This window comes from Cicer arietinum, chromosome 4 (assembly GCF_000331145.2).
Source record: "Cicer arietinum cultivar CDC Frontier isolate Library 1 chromosome 4, Cicar.CDCFrontier_v2.0, whole genome shotgun sequence".
In the NCBI taxonomy this organism is placed as follows: Eukaryota; Viridiplantae; Streptophyta; class Magnoliopsida; order Fabales; family Fabaceae; genus Cicer; species Cicer arietinum.
The window spans coordinates 9,745,771-9,759,718 of NC_021163.2; the positions used below are offsets into that span (position 1 = coordinate 9,745,771).

A 13,948-nucleotide genomic window follows, 5' to 3' on the forward strand; every position below is an offset into this window, starting at 1 on the left:
ATGTTCTAATTATTTTTTTTGAACTGAACCATGTACTACTAAAATGGTCTACGACAAATTAATGATTTTAAAAGAAAATAAATTGCCTAAAACATATTAATCGACTTTATACAATTGCATTTCTTTAGGATATGTTTGGATGAATGATTTTGGAAGGGAGGAGTTCATGAACATCTATAAATAAGTTATGATTGAAATATTAGATGAACTTCTATTATATTATTTTTTCAATTTTTCCCCTTAAAATCATACTGTGTATGTGGATTTTTTTTTTTTATAGAGGGGGAGTTGCTTTGCTTACACTATGCGTCTACTGGTGTGCTCCAGTGAGCATAGTTTTCCCTTTTGATGTTCCCTTCAGACGTGTGGATTGTTCCCACCAAAAATTTGAACATTGTTATTTCGAACTTTTTGTGTGTTAGCTTAATTCACATATGCATATACAGTATTACGAGTGTAACTTATAAATAACACTTCTCTTAAAATTATCAAAGCTTGGACTCGATTTCATGCTGATTTATTTTGATAGAGCAGGCTTAAACTACTGCAGTACCATTTAGATTCCTCATATAACATTTTCAAAAGCGAATTTACAAAAACTTAATACATTTACAATCCTCACGTAACATTTATTAAAAAATAATTTACAACATTTCCCTTTAAGACACTCCAAACATAATATGAATTACCACGAAGTTTCTGCACAGTTTTCTGACCATCATCTATCTTTGAATTGAACTATATATATATAATAAAGTTACATCTGAAGCTAGGAATTTTGCAAACCATCTTCCCCTTCCATTCTCTGTAAGAGTTCTAATATACTTCCAGCTTTTCTCTTAGCTCTATCAGTTCCATTTTCTGATAATCCCTGAAGTGCTTCTTCAGCTCCATGTTCCTTTGCTAGTTTCAATTGCATTAGATCTCCCGTGCATACAGACCACAAAACAGCAGCAGCGTTCTCCCGGTTGCGTGGTGATCCAGTTCGTATAACCTCAACCAAAACAGGGATTGGCTCGGCCTGACTGATTGATATCCTACCTTCATGATGGCTTGCAAGGATTGCCATTATGGCTAGCGCTTCGTCAACCATCCCTCCCCCTGCATCCTTCATAAACCGTATCAGCGAAACAACTATCCCGGCTTTTACAGCTCTAGCTTTGTTTCCCTGATAAATACATAGATTAAATATAGCAGTAGCTGCATCTTTTTTGCCTCTTGGAGTACCTTCACAAAGTAACTTTATAAGAGCCGGGATAGCTCCTGCTGCACCTATTGCAACTTTGTTCTCGTCTAGAACGGATAAACTAAAGAGAGTCGCAGCTGCGTTTTCTCTAGCCTCCATGCTGCCATTTTTCAGTACGTCTACGATATCCGGTATAGCTCCTGCATTTACTATACTTCCTTTGTTACTCTCGTTGATGGAAAGATTGAGAAGCGCTGTAACAGCGTGTTCCTGAGTTCGAGGGTCTGCAGAGGACAGCAGCTCGACGAGAAGCGGTATTGCTCCTGCCTCAGCAATACATACTCGATTATCTGCATTCCTCTTGGCCAACAACCGGAGCTCACCAGCAGCCGCTCTTTGCTGTTCGATATCATTACTTGTAAGTTTATCCAATAAAGCTTTGATAGCAGTTCTGTCACAATCTGAATGACTGCTTCCGGATTTCTTTGTTCTACAGTTACCTTGCTTCTTTGGAAGTTCAACACCATTGCTTTCGCACCATAAACCAATCAGACTCTTCAAAACATAGTTTGGAGTAAGAGCTGTATGCAAAAGTGTCTGCTGTGTCTTGGGGCAGGTTCTGTGACCAGCATCAAGCCATTTTTGAATGCAGGATCTTTCATATGTCTACAAAAGAAAGCAGAAAAAGTTCATAAATAATCATAACTGACGACACTGTTTGAACAATATCTCGCACAAAAACAGTATTGGATAATACCTGACCGGTAGAGACAATTACAGGATCTTTCATTAGTTCAAGAGATATAGGACATCGAAAATCGTCTGGGATTACAGGAGACCGGTGCCTAATTGACAATTTCTCGCTCTCATAGGTATCAACCTCTGGATTTTCAGTGAGCACGCAGTCTTTCAGTTTCCTAAGAAGGGACGAGACCGTTTCAAAACTGTCCCCGAGTTCTCCATCGCTTGTTATGACTAATTCATGCAATTCACTAGACTCTTTCTTTAGATCATTGATAGTCCTCAGATGCAACTTCTCAGAAAGTCTTTTGAGTATAGCAGGATCAGGGTCTTTTTCTTTCTGTGCTACTGCTATATCCAATTCTAGTTGTAAATCAGCAAATTCTGTTTGAGCTTTGGCTCTTTTGAACTGAGCATGCACCAGTTCAATCTGATAGAAATTTAAACAGTTGAAAAAAATATGGAAAATAATTATCAGTAAATTGATGCTCCCCCTTATCTTTGCTAAAAACAATGCTTTGTAGAAATTCAAAATCACACCAAGGGAATATTGTTGTAGAAATCACATGAAAAGTTCAATAAAATTACCTGTTCTTGAACTTCCTCTGATATCTGAAGTTTGTTGTATGAAATTTCACTCAATGCAGCTTCAATTTTTTCAGTTATTTGTTGGAACTTATCTGCTATTTCATTCCTCCGCAAAGCCTGTGGCGTGTAAAGCAACAATTAATTAGGTCAAATTTAACAGTCTTAATCGACTAATATAACATGTTTGGAAAACCAAACTGAACCAAAAAGCATAGAATCTCTCACTCTAATCTTATTAAACATCTTTATTTCCAATGAAATTTGAAATATTCAGCTAGTGCATATATGGAAGAAAAAAACTTGCAGGGTTAGGCCTGATTTCAGACATACACTACTATTCGGAAATTAAACTTGAAGCATCTGTTCTGTCCAGTTCATATGTTTTCCTATGCATTATGCAGAATAGAGAAAAGAAAAATTGATGACCACATTGGTCATGCATGAAGAAAAATAATGCGAAAGAGTGCGTTTAGATTTATGAAGAGCAATTTCACAATGAAAAGCAAACAAGACCTTTCATAATTTCTGAGTTTCAAAATCCTCGCCATATCCATATGTCTGATATTTCAAAGCCATGTGAATAAAGGATTATTTAGACAGAATTGAAGGGTATATCTCGTATGCGAAAATATTTTGTATTTTCATTACAAAAATATCACTTTTTTTATAGCTAAAAACAATTTTTTTTGGTTTCCACTATTTTCTATAAAATAATTGAAAACATAAAACAAACTATAAACATAGCATTTTTTATGATTAAACTGAGAGCAGAAATAATTTTTTTCAAAGCAATCCAACCTTATCTGTTTTCCTTTTCAATCGCAAGATAAAAACTAAAAACTAAAAAAGTGATCTAAAAACATATACTACATGAACACAGGCTTCAGATTCAGGAAACAACACCAACTTAAGAAATTGGATATTTGTACAATTAAACTTGAAAGTTTGTTTAAAATTGATCGAAAAAGACATTCTATCACATGCAGTGACATGCTCTTCAAATACAGGAAACAACACTGGCACAAGCAATTGAGTAATCCTGCAGCAACTGAACTTGAAAATTTTGCATACATACTTGATCAAAGAATGAAGAGTAACATGAAGTTTATTGGCAGTGTTAGGAGCTACAAGCAAATTATAAAACAGAATTTAATTTTGCATCAATTTCCTCGGAAAGACAAACATCCCAAAAACAATAAATTTGCATCTCTTAATAGAACATATATAGACCCTGTTTGAATAAACAGCTTAATTAAGTGTTTATAGCATAAACGTTTTTCATATACTACTAATAGTATAAGTATGTGTTATTTCTATAACAAAAGATAATATAAAGTCATTATACTTTCATATAAGCTATTCTAGAGAGCTTACTTTGGACATGTTATAGTTGTATCCAAAACTTTCTCAAACACAGTCACGAATGTTTATGCTAGCCGATAAACTCAAATAAGCAAATCCAAACTAGCTCATAGCTTATCATGATCATGAAGAAGAAAAAAAATTACACGACCCTTAACAATTTGAGAAGAAAATCAATCACCTACGAAACTAAGCAAAATTTTCTAACAAAAACCAAAAGGGAGAAAAAACCAATACCTGATAAAGCTTACTCCCTTGATTCACAGACTTTAGAAGGGTGATAGCCAAATCCAAAGCAACCCTTAGAGATTCAAAAGCTTGAAGCTGTTGATCACAAAGGGATTCATCAGAGTCTTTCAATTCCTCAAACAAAGGGCTTAAAAGCTTCACCCTGCGAATCAAATTCCCATACATCCTCTTGCAAACGTTTTGACATTCAGGTAACCCAGAAATATCTCTGATGGAATCAGCCAGACGATTCACAACCATAGCCTTCGAGTTCTCGCTACCACCCATTTTGGGATACACAGAGAAAAAGTCAAAGGTGCAAACTTTGACAAAATGATCGAGCTTGGTTGAGAACAGAAGAAGAAGATTGTGTTACTTGTGAAAGACAATTTGGGAAAGATAATGAAATTGGAAAATTGAAATGAATTGAATAGTAACAAACAAATATTTATTTATGTTAGAACATAGACATAGTAGTTGTTGTAGTTCTTGACCCTTTGGAAAAGGTCTTTGTCTCGTGTCTTATGGCAAGAGAACCCATTGAATTTGTGGCTCATTACATTAGCTTCATATTTGTGTTTCTTTCTTTCTTTTTTTTTTTTTTTATATATATATAACTTTATTTGATTGTTTTAATTATCTTAGTTCTATTTAGTGGAAATGTATTATTTGTAACTTATATCCCGATGAGATAGGAACTATGTCTTTTATTTGTGTTCATGAATGATTTTTTTGGATATGGTTTCTGATGTTTTATGTATGTTCTTTATTCATTAAAAAACTATTAAGGAAAAATAACAGGATATATATATATATATATTCTTATTTATTTGTAAAAATATTATATTAATATAAATATATGAATACTAATGTATAAAAAATTAACTTTATATAGAATAAAACATTATTTAATTAATTTTTTTATGTTCTTGTATAAAATAAAATAGATATTTCTGTTTTAATTAATTGATTAATAAAAGACTATCTTATAACCAAATACAAATAAAAAATATTTATGCAGTGTAAATTATAACTAATATATTATAATATTTTTTAAATTTTTATCTAAAAAACATTTTAAAAACACATTAATAAAAAAATATATATTTATATTTAAATAAACTACTATTTTCGTTCTTAAAAGTGTAGAACATTGTTAATCTTTGATTTAATTATAATTTTAAATTAATCTTTAAATCATTAAAATAATCTGCGATCATTATGGCTTAAAGAATTAAATTAATGATATTTTGATAATTCAATAATTAATTTGAATTTTCGATTGAATTAAAATGACAACTTTTTGAACTTTTAATCACTAAAATGATGATATACTCGTCTATATTTTAAGCAATTGATCCGTGAAATATGTCCTTTTAACATTCTCTAGATTTGATTGTTCTTGTAGCTCTGATAAGAATTCATGAGTAGGTTGAATTAGAGAGTGAGTAATGAGAAATTTGACATGGTATTAGGAGGTGCAAACCTGCAAAACTCCGTGATACTGTCTGATTTTTTTTCAAGAGATTGGGTCCAAAGGCAAAAGCCCCAAAAGAAATGGACCAACAAAAGGACTGTTTGGAACGTTAAAAGAAGAGGAATGCTCTTAAACTCCAAAAATGGTAGATAAAAAATTGGATAAAAATACTATTATAAAGTGTGATTTTTGTAGTGTTTTTGCATTGGTAATAAAATTGACGGTTGGATGAACAATCATCTTAAAATAAAGTCTAAGGTTCCAAAAGTTCAATTTAAATTCTTTATTAAATAATATTTGGATGATGCTTTCTCCGTTTTCAAGAGTTTTTTTTTATGAAATCTGATGATGATAGTGAAAACTTTGATCCAATAATAAAAAAAATCAAATTGATAAATTTATCAAAAGCTTCAATTTAATAGTATTATTTTACACATTTTGAATAAGTATTATGGGTGGATTAACGACCACCAAAATATATTTTTGACAAATGGAGTAAGAGTATAGTTTACAAATTCCCCAACAATAGGTTTGTTTGAAATTTATGTTTAAAATAAAACTAGCTAAAAAATTGGATATCTGCACCTTTTGCCAAATAGATGATAAAAATTTGCTCCTAGAATGGATTTTCCTTTCAACGTCTATGTTTGAGAACGAAGAGTCATACATATATAAAGAAATTGGTAATACATAAGCCAAAAAATATGATAAATCTTAAACAAAAATTATGCAATTATTTGAGGTATGCATCTGGAACGTTTATTAAAGTATGAACCGAAAATTTAGTTATCTCCTATTCTTCTGTGAGAACGCAAGGAATATCCATTTCAAAATAAATTGAATATGAAAAAGGAACAAGTAATGGATTCCTAATATTTGTCTTTAGTTCATTTCCAATATTTAATATGTTAACAAGAAATTATCATTATTTTCAAGACCTGCTTATTATTCAAGTAAATATTACTTTTTGGTCCATCGTGAAACTTTTAGTATAACGCAATAACATTTAAATATAGTTCTTCTACACATAGTTTAAGCTATGAGTATTGGCATATCTTGGACATGTCAAGAGACCTGCAACTTCACATAACTTGAACATGAACAAAATACTAAAATGTTGATAAAGTGCTAGAATGATAAATAAAGAAGTTGAAATAAAATGCTTGAATAATAAAGAACTTGAACAATAAAATATGTGAGGGATAAATAGAATAATGGTAACAAAAGACAATATGGGTGAAAAATAATAATGTTCTACACCATGCACAACACTTAATTTTTTGACCAAGACAAAGGAAAGGGATGAAGAAACTCACCACAACTGTCTCTCAAAATATGTATATATATATATATATATATATTCTAAGTGTTTAACATGAACATGAAATAGTGAAGGAATATTTATAGAGAGAGGGATGGAGTTGGCCGTGAACTCACTTTAAAAGTGAGATGGGTCTTGGTTTTTTTGCAAATTGGGTCCTTAATAGGGGTAGATTGGTCATTTTCCCCTTTTGTTTAGATTAGGTTGATCATTTAACCCTTATTTCCTTATTTGGAACTATTCTAATAAATTTTGCGAACAAAGAATCATGGACAAGTACATAAGTTTGGAAAGAGAAATTGCACAAATATTATCTCGATTGAAAATCTTAATTCCAACCTAATTCTAACAATGAATATTATACAAACTATGGTTTTTTTATCAAATTTTGAAACCATTTGAATTTCACACGTAAGATAAAAATTATCGAACAATTTTAAACACGACAAAACTTCATTAGAGATTTTCAACGAAATTTCACCCATAACTTTATAAAACATAATAATTAATAATATAATTTTATTTGTTTTAAGCAATAATTAAAGTGTAAAACATGACATAAAGGTTATTAGAATGAGGAATGTTTTTTTAAAAAATTAATCTCATTAGATGTGATCGACATATATATATATATATATAGACACACAAATGGGGAGAGTCCCCTTCAAATAAAATAACAAAATAGATAGTTCAATGAAAATTTAAAACTAATCAGTCAGAATTGACGTTCTTTAATAAATAGAGTAGTAAACCAACAAGTTTTTGAAAGTAATTACTTCAAGTATGACTGTCCCTCAAGTAAAACAAAAGATAGTGCGTCAAAAATAACGTTTTTTAAGGATAGTCTCGATAATCCCAAACATCTTGTCAATATGAAACATTAGGGATGATCACAAAGCATGGTGTCTAATATCGCATCCTAAATTGAATATATGAAATCATAATAGACAAGACTCATACTTGTGGATATCATATCATCTGCGTGACAAGGTGTCCATAATAATAATATTACAAGTTAATATAAGATCAGAGATGTTATCTAACCAAAATATACATAAAACATAAACTCATACATTACAACTTCATAGGATCCAAAGCAAGTGAACAACTGCATTAAGTAATTACTGGGCGAGGCAGTCTTTTGGCAATTTCCTGTGAATACAAACATGTCATCAATCATTACCCCTTAAACGGGAATGTTCAAACTAAGCACTGCGAATGAAATCCTTAAGCAATATAGCAGATTCATATGGATATATCATATTGAGATGAAAAGAAAAAATGAACTGCTTATAACTTAAACAACACCAGTCAAATTCAACCCAACATGTAGAATTATTGCAATATTTGAATAAACTAGCTGACAAATCAAGCACGGTGACATGAATAACAATTTAAATAAAGAGAAGATATACACTCCCTTGTGAACATGTATTGTTCTATACTATTGTTAGATTAAATCAACCACTAACTAGAGCAGTTGAGAAACCTTGCAAGTCCCCAACCTTGTCTTTTCGCCATTCTCTGCCGTGTATAGTAGTTCAACCACTCATAGCAAAGCTCTAGAGACATCTCGGATTACAACAATGATAGATGTGTGGACTTTTTCTGATTTTGGCAATATATTCTTAACAGGGCGATTCATGTAGCAAAAATATATACCTAATGTCACAATTTGTTTTGAGAACTTGATGGCATGAATATAAAGAACGCATTTTTGTCCTTAACTAATCTGTAGCTAATTTCTGAATAATAAAGTGGTGTTACGTTCATAGCAAGGTTGTGTTTTCTTTTGTATCCTCAATGAATAAGCAGAAGGCAACCAATGGTAGCAATTCTCTAGGGGCTTGGTCTTTTTCAGATGTAGGGTATAACTGGTAGTTGGTGTTTTCTTCCATGCTTGTTTAACTTCTCTACATGTACAAATCTTGCATGGCCTTAAAATTTGATCAAGGGCATTCTAATTCTCTTTTTCTGACCTCAAATATTGTTTTATTGGTTAAACTCCCTACATCCTTATGCATTCCATGACCAAGATATTAACTTTGTTTGGGAAAGATTCAATTTTTGGATTTTCGTAAAATCGGATACCTATCTCCAGATCATGTTTAGTTCCTCAAATAGGTATATGAGTTTGCTACAATTATCTTCAGACAGCAAAAACATCATGGGGAAGCTTGCTAGTAGCGTAGTCAACAATGTCCTAAGAGACCAAAGACCGGAGTTAAAACTGAAAATTTACTACTACCATAGCCTCTGGAAAGTCCCAAAGATCTGCAACTCAATATAAAAGGGTGTTCCGACAGTTCCTAAAACTTGAGCATGTTTTGATGTAAGCTTCATATAGTCTGTGTTTAGAGGTTACTGTTAAACAGACCGAGCTTCATACCACATGATCAGCTTCAAAACCAGATCATGTAGTCAGTAGCAGATAGCGTGTCGGCTGATTCCCAAAACGCTATAGCGGGTAGCGGTATGACCGCTTCGTTGAAGTCTAGGAAAACATTACAAGCAATTTATACCATAAATGTATAGAGGCTAAAAAATACTAACACTAAAGACATATTCATAAGTCATAACATCAAAGTTCATTGCTGCTAATATTTCAAACATAATATAAAACAAAATAGAGGATTGTCAACAACAACAACAACAACAACAACAAAAAACAGAGCACAATAATGGTGTACGATGAGAAAGCTCTGTTGGTAGGGACGAGAACAGAGCAGGGACAAGTTGAAATCTCTGCTTTGAAGGCTTTGAAAAGAAAGCTACGTTGGTAGGAGAAGGGTCGAGAAGAAGCTACAGAACATAGCTTTCAAATAGGAGAAGAAAGGTCATGTACGATCACTGTACATCTATAGCCTTTATTATTTTTATTTTTATACTTCTAAATTATGCTTAAAAATAACCTAGAAAGGAAAAGGCAAAAAGAAAATAAAAAACCCTAAAACGGTTTAAAAGTTGAGGGTATTCCTGACTTTCCATTCTTAAATTACTGTAGCATTTCTTCCCTGCGTGAATTCGTCTTCTCCCACCCACGAAGAACACCACTACGACCGCAACACTGTTTTGCGTAGCACACTGCCGCCGCAACTGACTACAGAGATCAAATGTAACTTTGATTCTCACATCGTTATATGATACTTGTTTCATATATAGAAGATAGAACTGTGATTCATAGATATTTAATTTAACATGGTTCAAACAATCGTAGAAAGATCTGATCAATGTTCTTGCCAAATTTCCATAACAATCAGAATAACCGATTATTTTCTATGTTCATTCATTCTCGTTGTAGTCAAATACAAAATCCCATGATTAATTTAAAATTTAATAACTGGAAGGATGTAAACAGCAAAAGTACCTCAAACAGTTCATTTATATTATCCGCTGTCTTTGCAGATGTCTCTATGAAAAACATTCCATTCTTCTCTGCATAGTCCATGCCATCCTTCATGGGAGCAAAAAGCATACCATATAAGGAAAACGAGTGATTGTGTTGTTTATCAAATAGTTATATAACTAATGTTAATAGGATTATTGCACCACCTGAACAGCCACTTCCCGCTTCTCGTGAAGGTCAGCTTTATTACCAACTAATGCCATCACTATATCAGGGCTTCCATGTTTTTGTAGCTCCTAAAAGTTTAAATATATTTCAGCTGCTAAAAAGAAACTGACAGAAAATGTAGATATATATGCATGCATGCATGTATTTGTACGTGTGTGTCTGTGCAAGTGTGAGCAATGAATGACAGTACATTAAAAGACATATGCCACTTATGAATTTGCCACACAGAATTATTAGCTATATTTTTTCATTCTTTTGATAGTGTTTTCAAAAACTTATCCTGTAACGAGAACGATAAGATTTCTTCCAAGTCTAACAGAAGCCAACAAATGCAATCTCACATGCATAAGGAGTGATGAAGGAAAACAGTTTATTATAGGAGCAGAGAGTTTATTTGTTAACATAGAAGTGCACAGAACAGACAAAAATTGGTGTGGCTTCATTGTGATTAATTAAACGGATTTTGTGACCAATTCTAATAACTAGTAACAACATACATATTTATTCCCACCAAACATGCACGTATTATCAACTAGGTGTTGTCTGCTATAAAATCAAAAGAGCATCATTGTGGTCTATCGAACACAGGGACCCTTTTATCTTGGGTTTCCTGCACATTTATTGAGCTATTCTCTGATCAACTCTTCTTACTATTGGTCTTCTAGACATGATTCTACCATCTTTTCGCTACATATGATGCCTACTTTTCCTCTGAACAGGCAGGTCTCTAACTTCCTTATACCCATTATGAGGTAGGATGTTGCCAATGAGCCACAAGGATACACATCCATCTAGTAACTTACTTAAAGTTACTGAATTACAATGATCATAAATGAAGTAGATTAAAATATGATCATGTTCTATTCATCACTATTGGTAGTTCACATCATTCAAGTAACTATATCAAACAAAAATCGACAAGATAGAACCACGCGGCAAATATACCTTAACCCAGTACTGTGCTTTGCTGAAAGATTCTGGGCTTGTTATATCGTAGACAATAACTGCAACCGCTGCACCACGATAATACAGTGGTGCCAATGCAGCATACCTGAAACAGATAATTGCCAATAAAATTTAACTTCAGAATGTACATCTTGTTGACATAAGAAAAGAACGAATCTTAAGAGAATCAAAATATACAGTGGAGCTCTCTTAATGGTTTGTACAGTAACTTATGTGCAAACTGGAAAGATAAAAAATGGAAGTTACCTCTCTTGACCAGCGGTATCCCATATTTCAAACTTGACTGTTGTAGAGTCTTGAAGAGCGATTGTTTGTGACAAGAAAGAAGCTCCAACAGTTACCTTACATTACAAAGTCTAAAAATTATAAGAACTCTACTTTGGAATAATTACCACATCTAGTAGGCAACAAGTTTATTTCATAGGCTAAATTAGGAAAATTTACACTAAAAAAATGGAAGTGATCAAAGCATCATATTCTTACCTTCGATGTCGGGTCAAACTGACCACGAACAAATCTCAGAACAATACAGCTCTTACCAACACCAGAATCGCCTAAGAGGACAAGCTGTGTTCAGTGCATTTAAAGATTAGTTATCGTGTCGTATGACAGTTAAACAAATAAAAGATTTGTGGTAGAAAAATAATATTTTTATTAATAACTTCAATAAATCCTGTCATTCTTCCAAAGTAAAAAACCAGCACAATAAACAGAAATTCCTGTGCCTAAACAATCATCCAGATTGAAAGCAATAGCATATTGTATATAATGTATGGCTCCATGTGGTGCAATAAGTTTTACAAAAAAACTATTTGTGTGTGAAAACAATCATCATTGAGATTAACACACGTGGTTTTTGATGTACTCCTTTTGTGGATGTGGTTGCAGGTTTGACAAAAGAAAGTAAGCTAGTTAATTTATATTTCTCTGGCATGACATAAAATGCATGATACAGAAACTCCATCGTGATTCTTTTACGTACTCCAGACAAATATATATAGCAGATCTTATAGAACGGTTCACTGAAAATAAAATAAATGTACTAAATAACTCACTTCATTCCAAAGGAACAAAATAAACAGAATTATACGGTGCTTTAAACTTTCAGCGCTTATATTTTAATAAAAATGTATTACGTCCTATGTCTTTTTCTTTTAAGAAGCCGGTTACTCAATCTGAGCAAAAACTGAACTCATTACTATTTATTTAAATACAAAATCTGCTGTACAGAGGAAAGGTTTGAAACAAAATTTGAACAAAGCTATTCAACAAAACACCAGTCCAATGTAATACACCAAAGAATCACAATCATTCAAAAGTGTTCAAAACAGGGGGAAACATAAATCCAAAATGAATGATTTGCAACAAAAATTAGACACCTCCTACAACAAACAATATTTACTTCCTTAGTCAACAACAAACACAAAATCTACAACAAACAAGGAAAAGAACAAAACCATGTTGAAGACAAGGTATAACAAAAAAAATATGATTTTCAAAATTAAAGAATTTATTTAGCATAAAAATACCTTGACGCGAAGATTCTTAGCGTCTTGACCTCCACCATTCTCTGAATTGGGTCGACCTAGCTGCCTTGAATCCCTATCTGAAAAAACACAAAATCAATTTAACCTAAAACCCTATTAAAGCCTAAACTCGATAATTTCTTCTAAATTAATGACAGAACCCATTAAACTACAAACCCAAAATCACAAATCAAAACCCCCAAAAAAAGGTATAATTTTTTCAAACCCCTTTTCAGCTGCAGGTGAAAATTAACAATAAAATATGAGAATTTGAACAAAATTTCAAAACTTTAACCATGAATAGGAACCAAAAGAAGTAGAATTTTATTACCTGGAAGGGAGTAGCCGCAACCCATGGCGAGAGAAGAAGTTTTCTATATAAGGAAAAATGGGTTATTTTGCACAGCACAACACTGATAAATCGAAAATTGGATTTTATTTTTTTATTTTTGGTTCTGAGAGAAATTGGTGGGTTTACAACGAAGCACGAAATATCTGGGAAAGTTGTGCGTTGGTTGATGGAAGCTTGTTGGATTGAATTGAATGAATGAGAGTCGAATATCGTGCTTTCCGTGAGGACGAGGATTTCCACTTCCACTTCTCGTTAAAATATTTGTCTCTCAATTTATATTCTCACTTCACTTTTTGCTCCTAATTAATTTCGTATTTTTCCCTTAATTATAGTTCTGTTACGTAGACTTGGTATGTACACTTAATTTAAGGATTTGTTTTGAAAATTGATGGGAATGAGCGAGTTAAATGACCGGTTTGAATAACAAAATTATACTTACAGAGATAAATGAGAAATGAAAACTAAGAGGAATTAAAGTGAAACTGAAAATAAGTTATTAGACCAAATGAGTAATTTAGAACGAAAAAATGAGTGATATTTGTTTTGAGATTTATACTCGGTTTAGTAAAATTAAGTTATAAACTAACTGATAACTGAAGAGTTGATTAATAGCTAACTGATGGTTAA

General features: G+C 32.3%; 2 protein-coding genes across 2 annotated transcripts; both read right to left on the minus strand.

Annotated features, from left to right (window-relative positions):
• Nucleotides 1–570: 570 nt before the first annotated feature.
• LOC101504591 (U-box domain-containing protein 14) lies at nt 571–4,463 on the minus strand. The gene is made up of 4 exons (XM_004496182.4): nt 4,115–4,463; nt 2,516–2,632; nt 1,944–2,357; nt 571–1,852 (listed from the first exon to the last, which is right to left on the minus strand). Exons 1-4 carry the CDS (start codon nt 4,391–4,393, stop codon nt 770–772), a joined length of 1,893 nt encoding a protein of 630 aa, XP_004496239.1. The 5' UTR covers nt 4,394–4,463; the 3' UTR covers nt 571–769.
• A 3,340-nt stretch (nt 4,464–7,803) lies between these two features.
• Nucleotides 7,804–13,621, minus strand: LOC101504907 (ras-related protein RABF1). Its single transcript, XM_004496184.4, has 8 exons — nt 13,301–13,621; nt 12,973–13,049; nt 11,927–12,010; nt 11,690–11,784; nt 11,423–11,528; nt 10,456–10,545; nt 10,271–10,357; nt 7,804–8,055 (listed from the first exon to the last, which is right to left on the minus strand). The coding sequence occupies exons 1-8, from the start codon at nt 13,323–13,325 to the stop codon at nt 8,017–8,019; spliced, it is 603 nt and encodes a 200-aa protein (XP_004496241.1). The 5' UTR covers nt 13,326–13,621; the 3' UTR covers nt 7,804–8,016.
• Between the last annotated feature and the right edge of the window lie 327 nt (nt 13,622–13,948).

Excerpts from the sequence above, each read along its gene's own strand:
- LOC101504591 (XM_004496182.4), bottom strand. The coding sequence starts at position 4,393 with ATGGGTGGTAGCGAGAACTCGAAGGCTATGGTTGTGAATCGTCTGGCT. Across the intron at positions 2,633-4,114 it reads AAGGGAGTAAGCTTTATCAG|GCTTTGCGGAGGAATGAAAT; the intron begins GTATTGGTTTTT and ends TACACGCCACAG. Across the intron at positions 2,358-2,515 it reads CAGAGGAAGTTCAAGAACAG|ATTGAACTGGTGCATGCTCA; the intron begins GTAATTTTATTG and ends AATTTCTATCAG.
- LOC101504907 (XM_004496184.4), bottom strand. The coding sequence starts at position 13,325 with ATGGGTTGCGGCTACTCCCTTCCAG. Across the intron at positions 11,529-11,689 it reads GATACCGCTGGTCAAGAGAG|GTATGCTGCATTGGCACCAC; the intron begins GTAACTTCCATT and ends TATCTGTTTCAG. Across the intron at positions 10,358-10,455 it reads AGCGGGAAGTGGCTGTTCAG|GATGGCATGGACTATGCAGA; the intron begins GTGGTGCAATAA and ends GCTCCCATGAAG.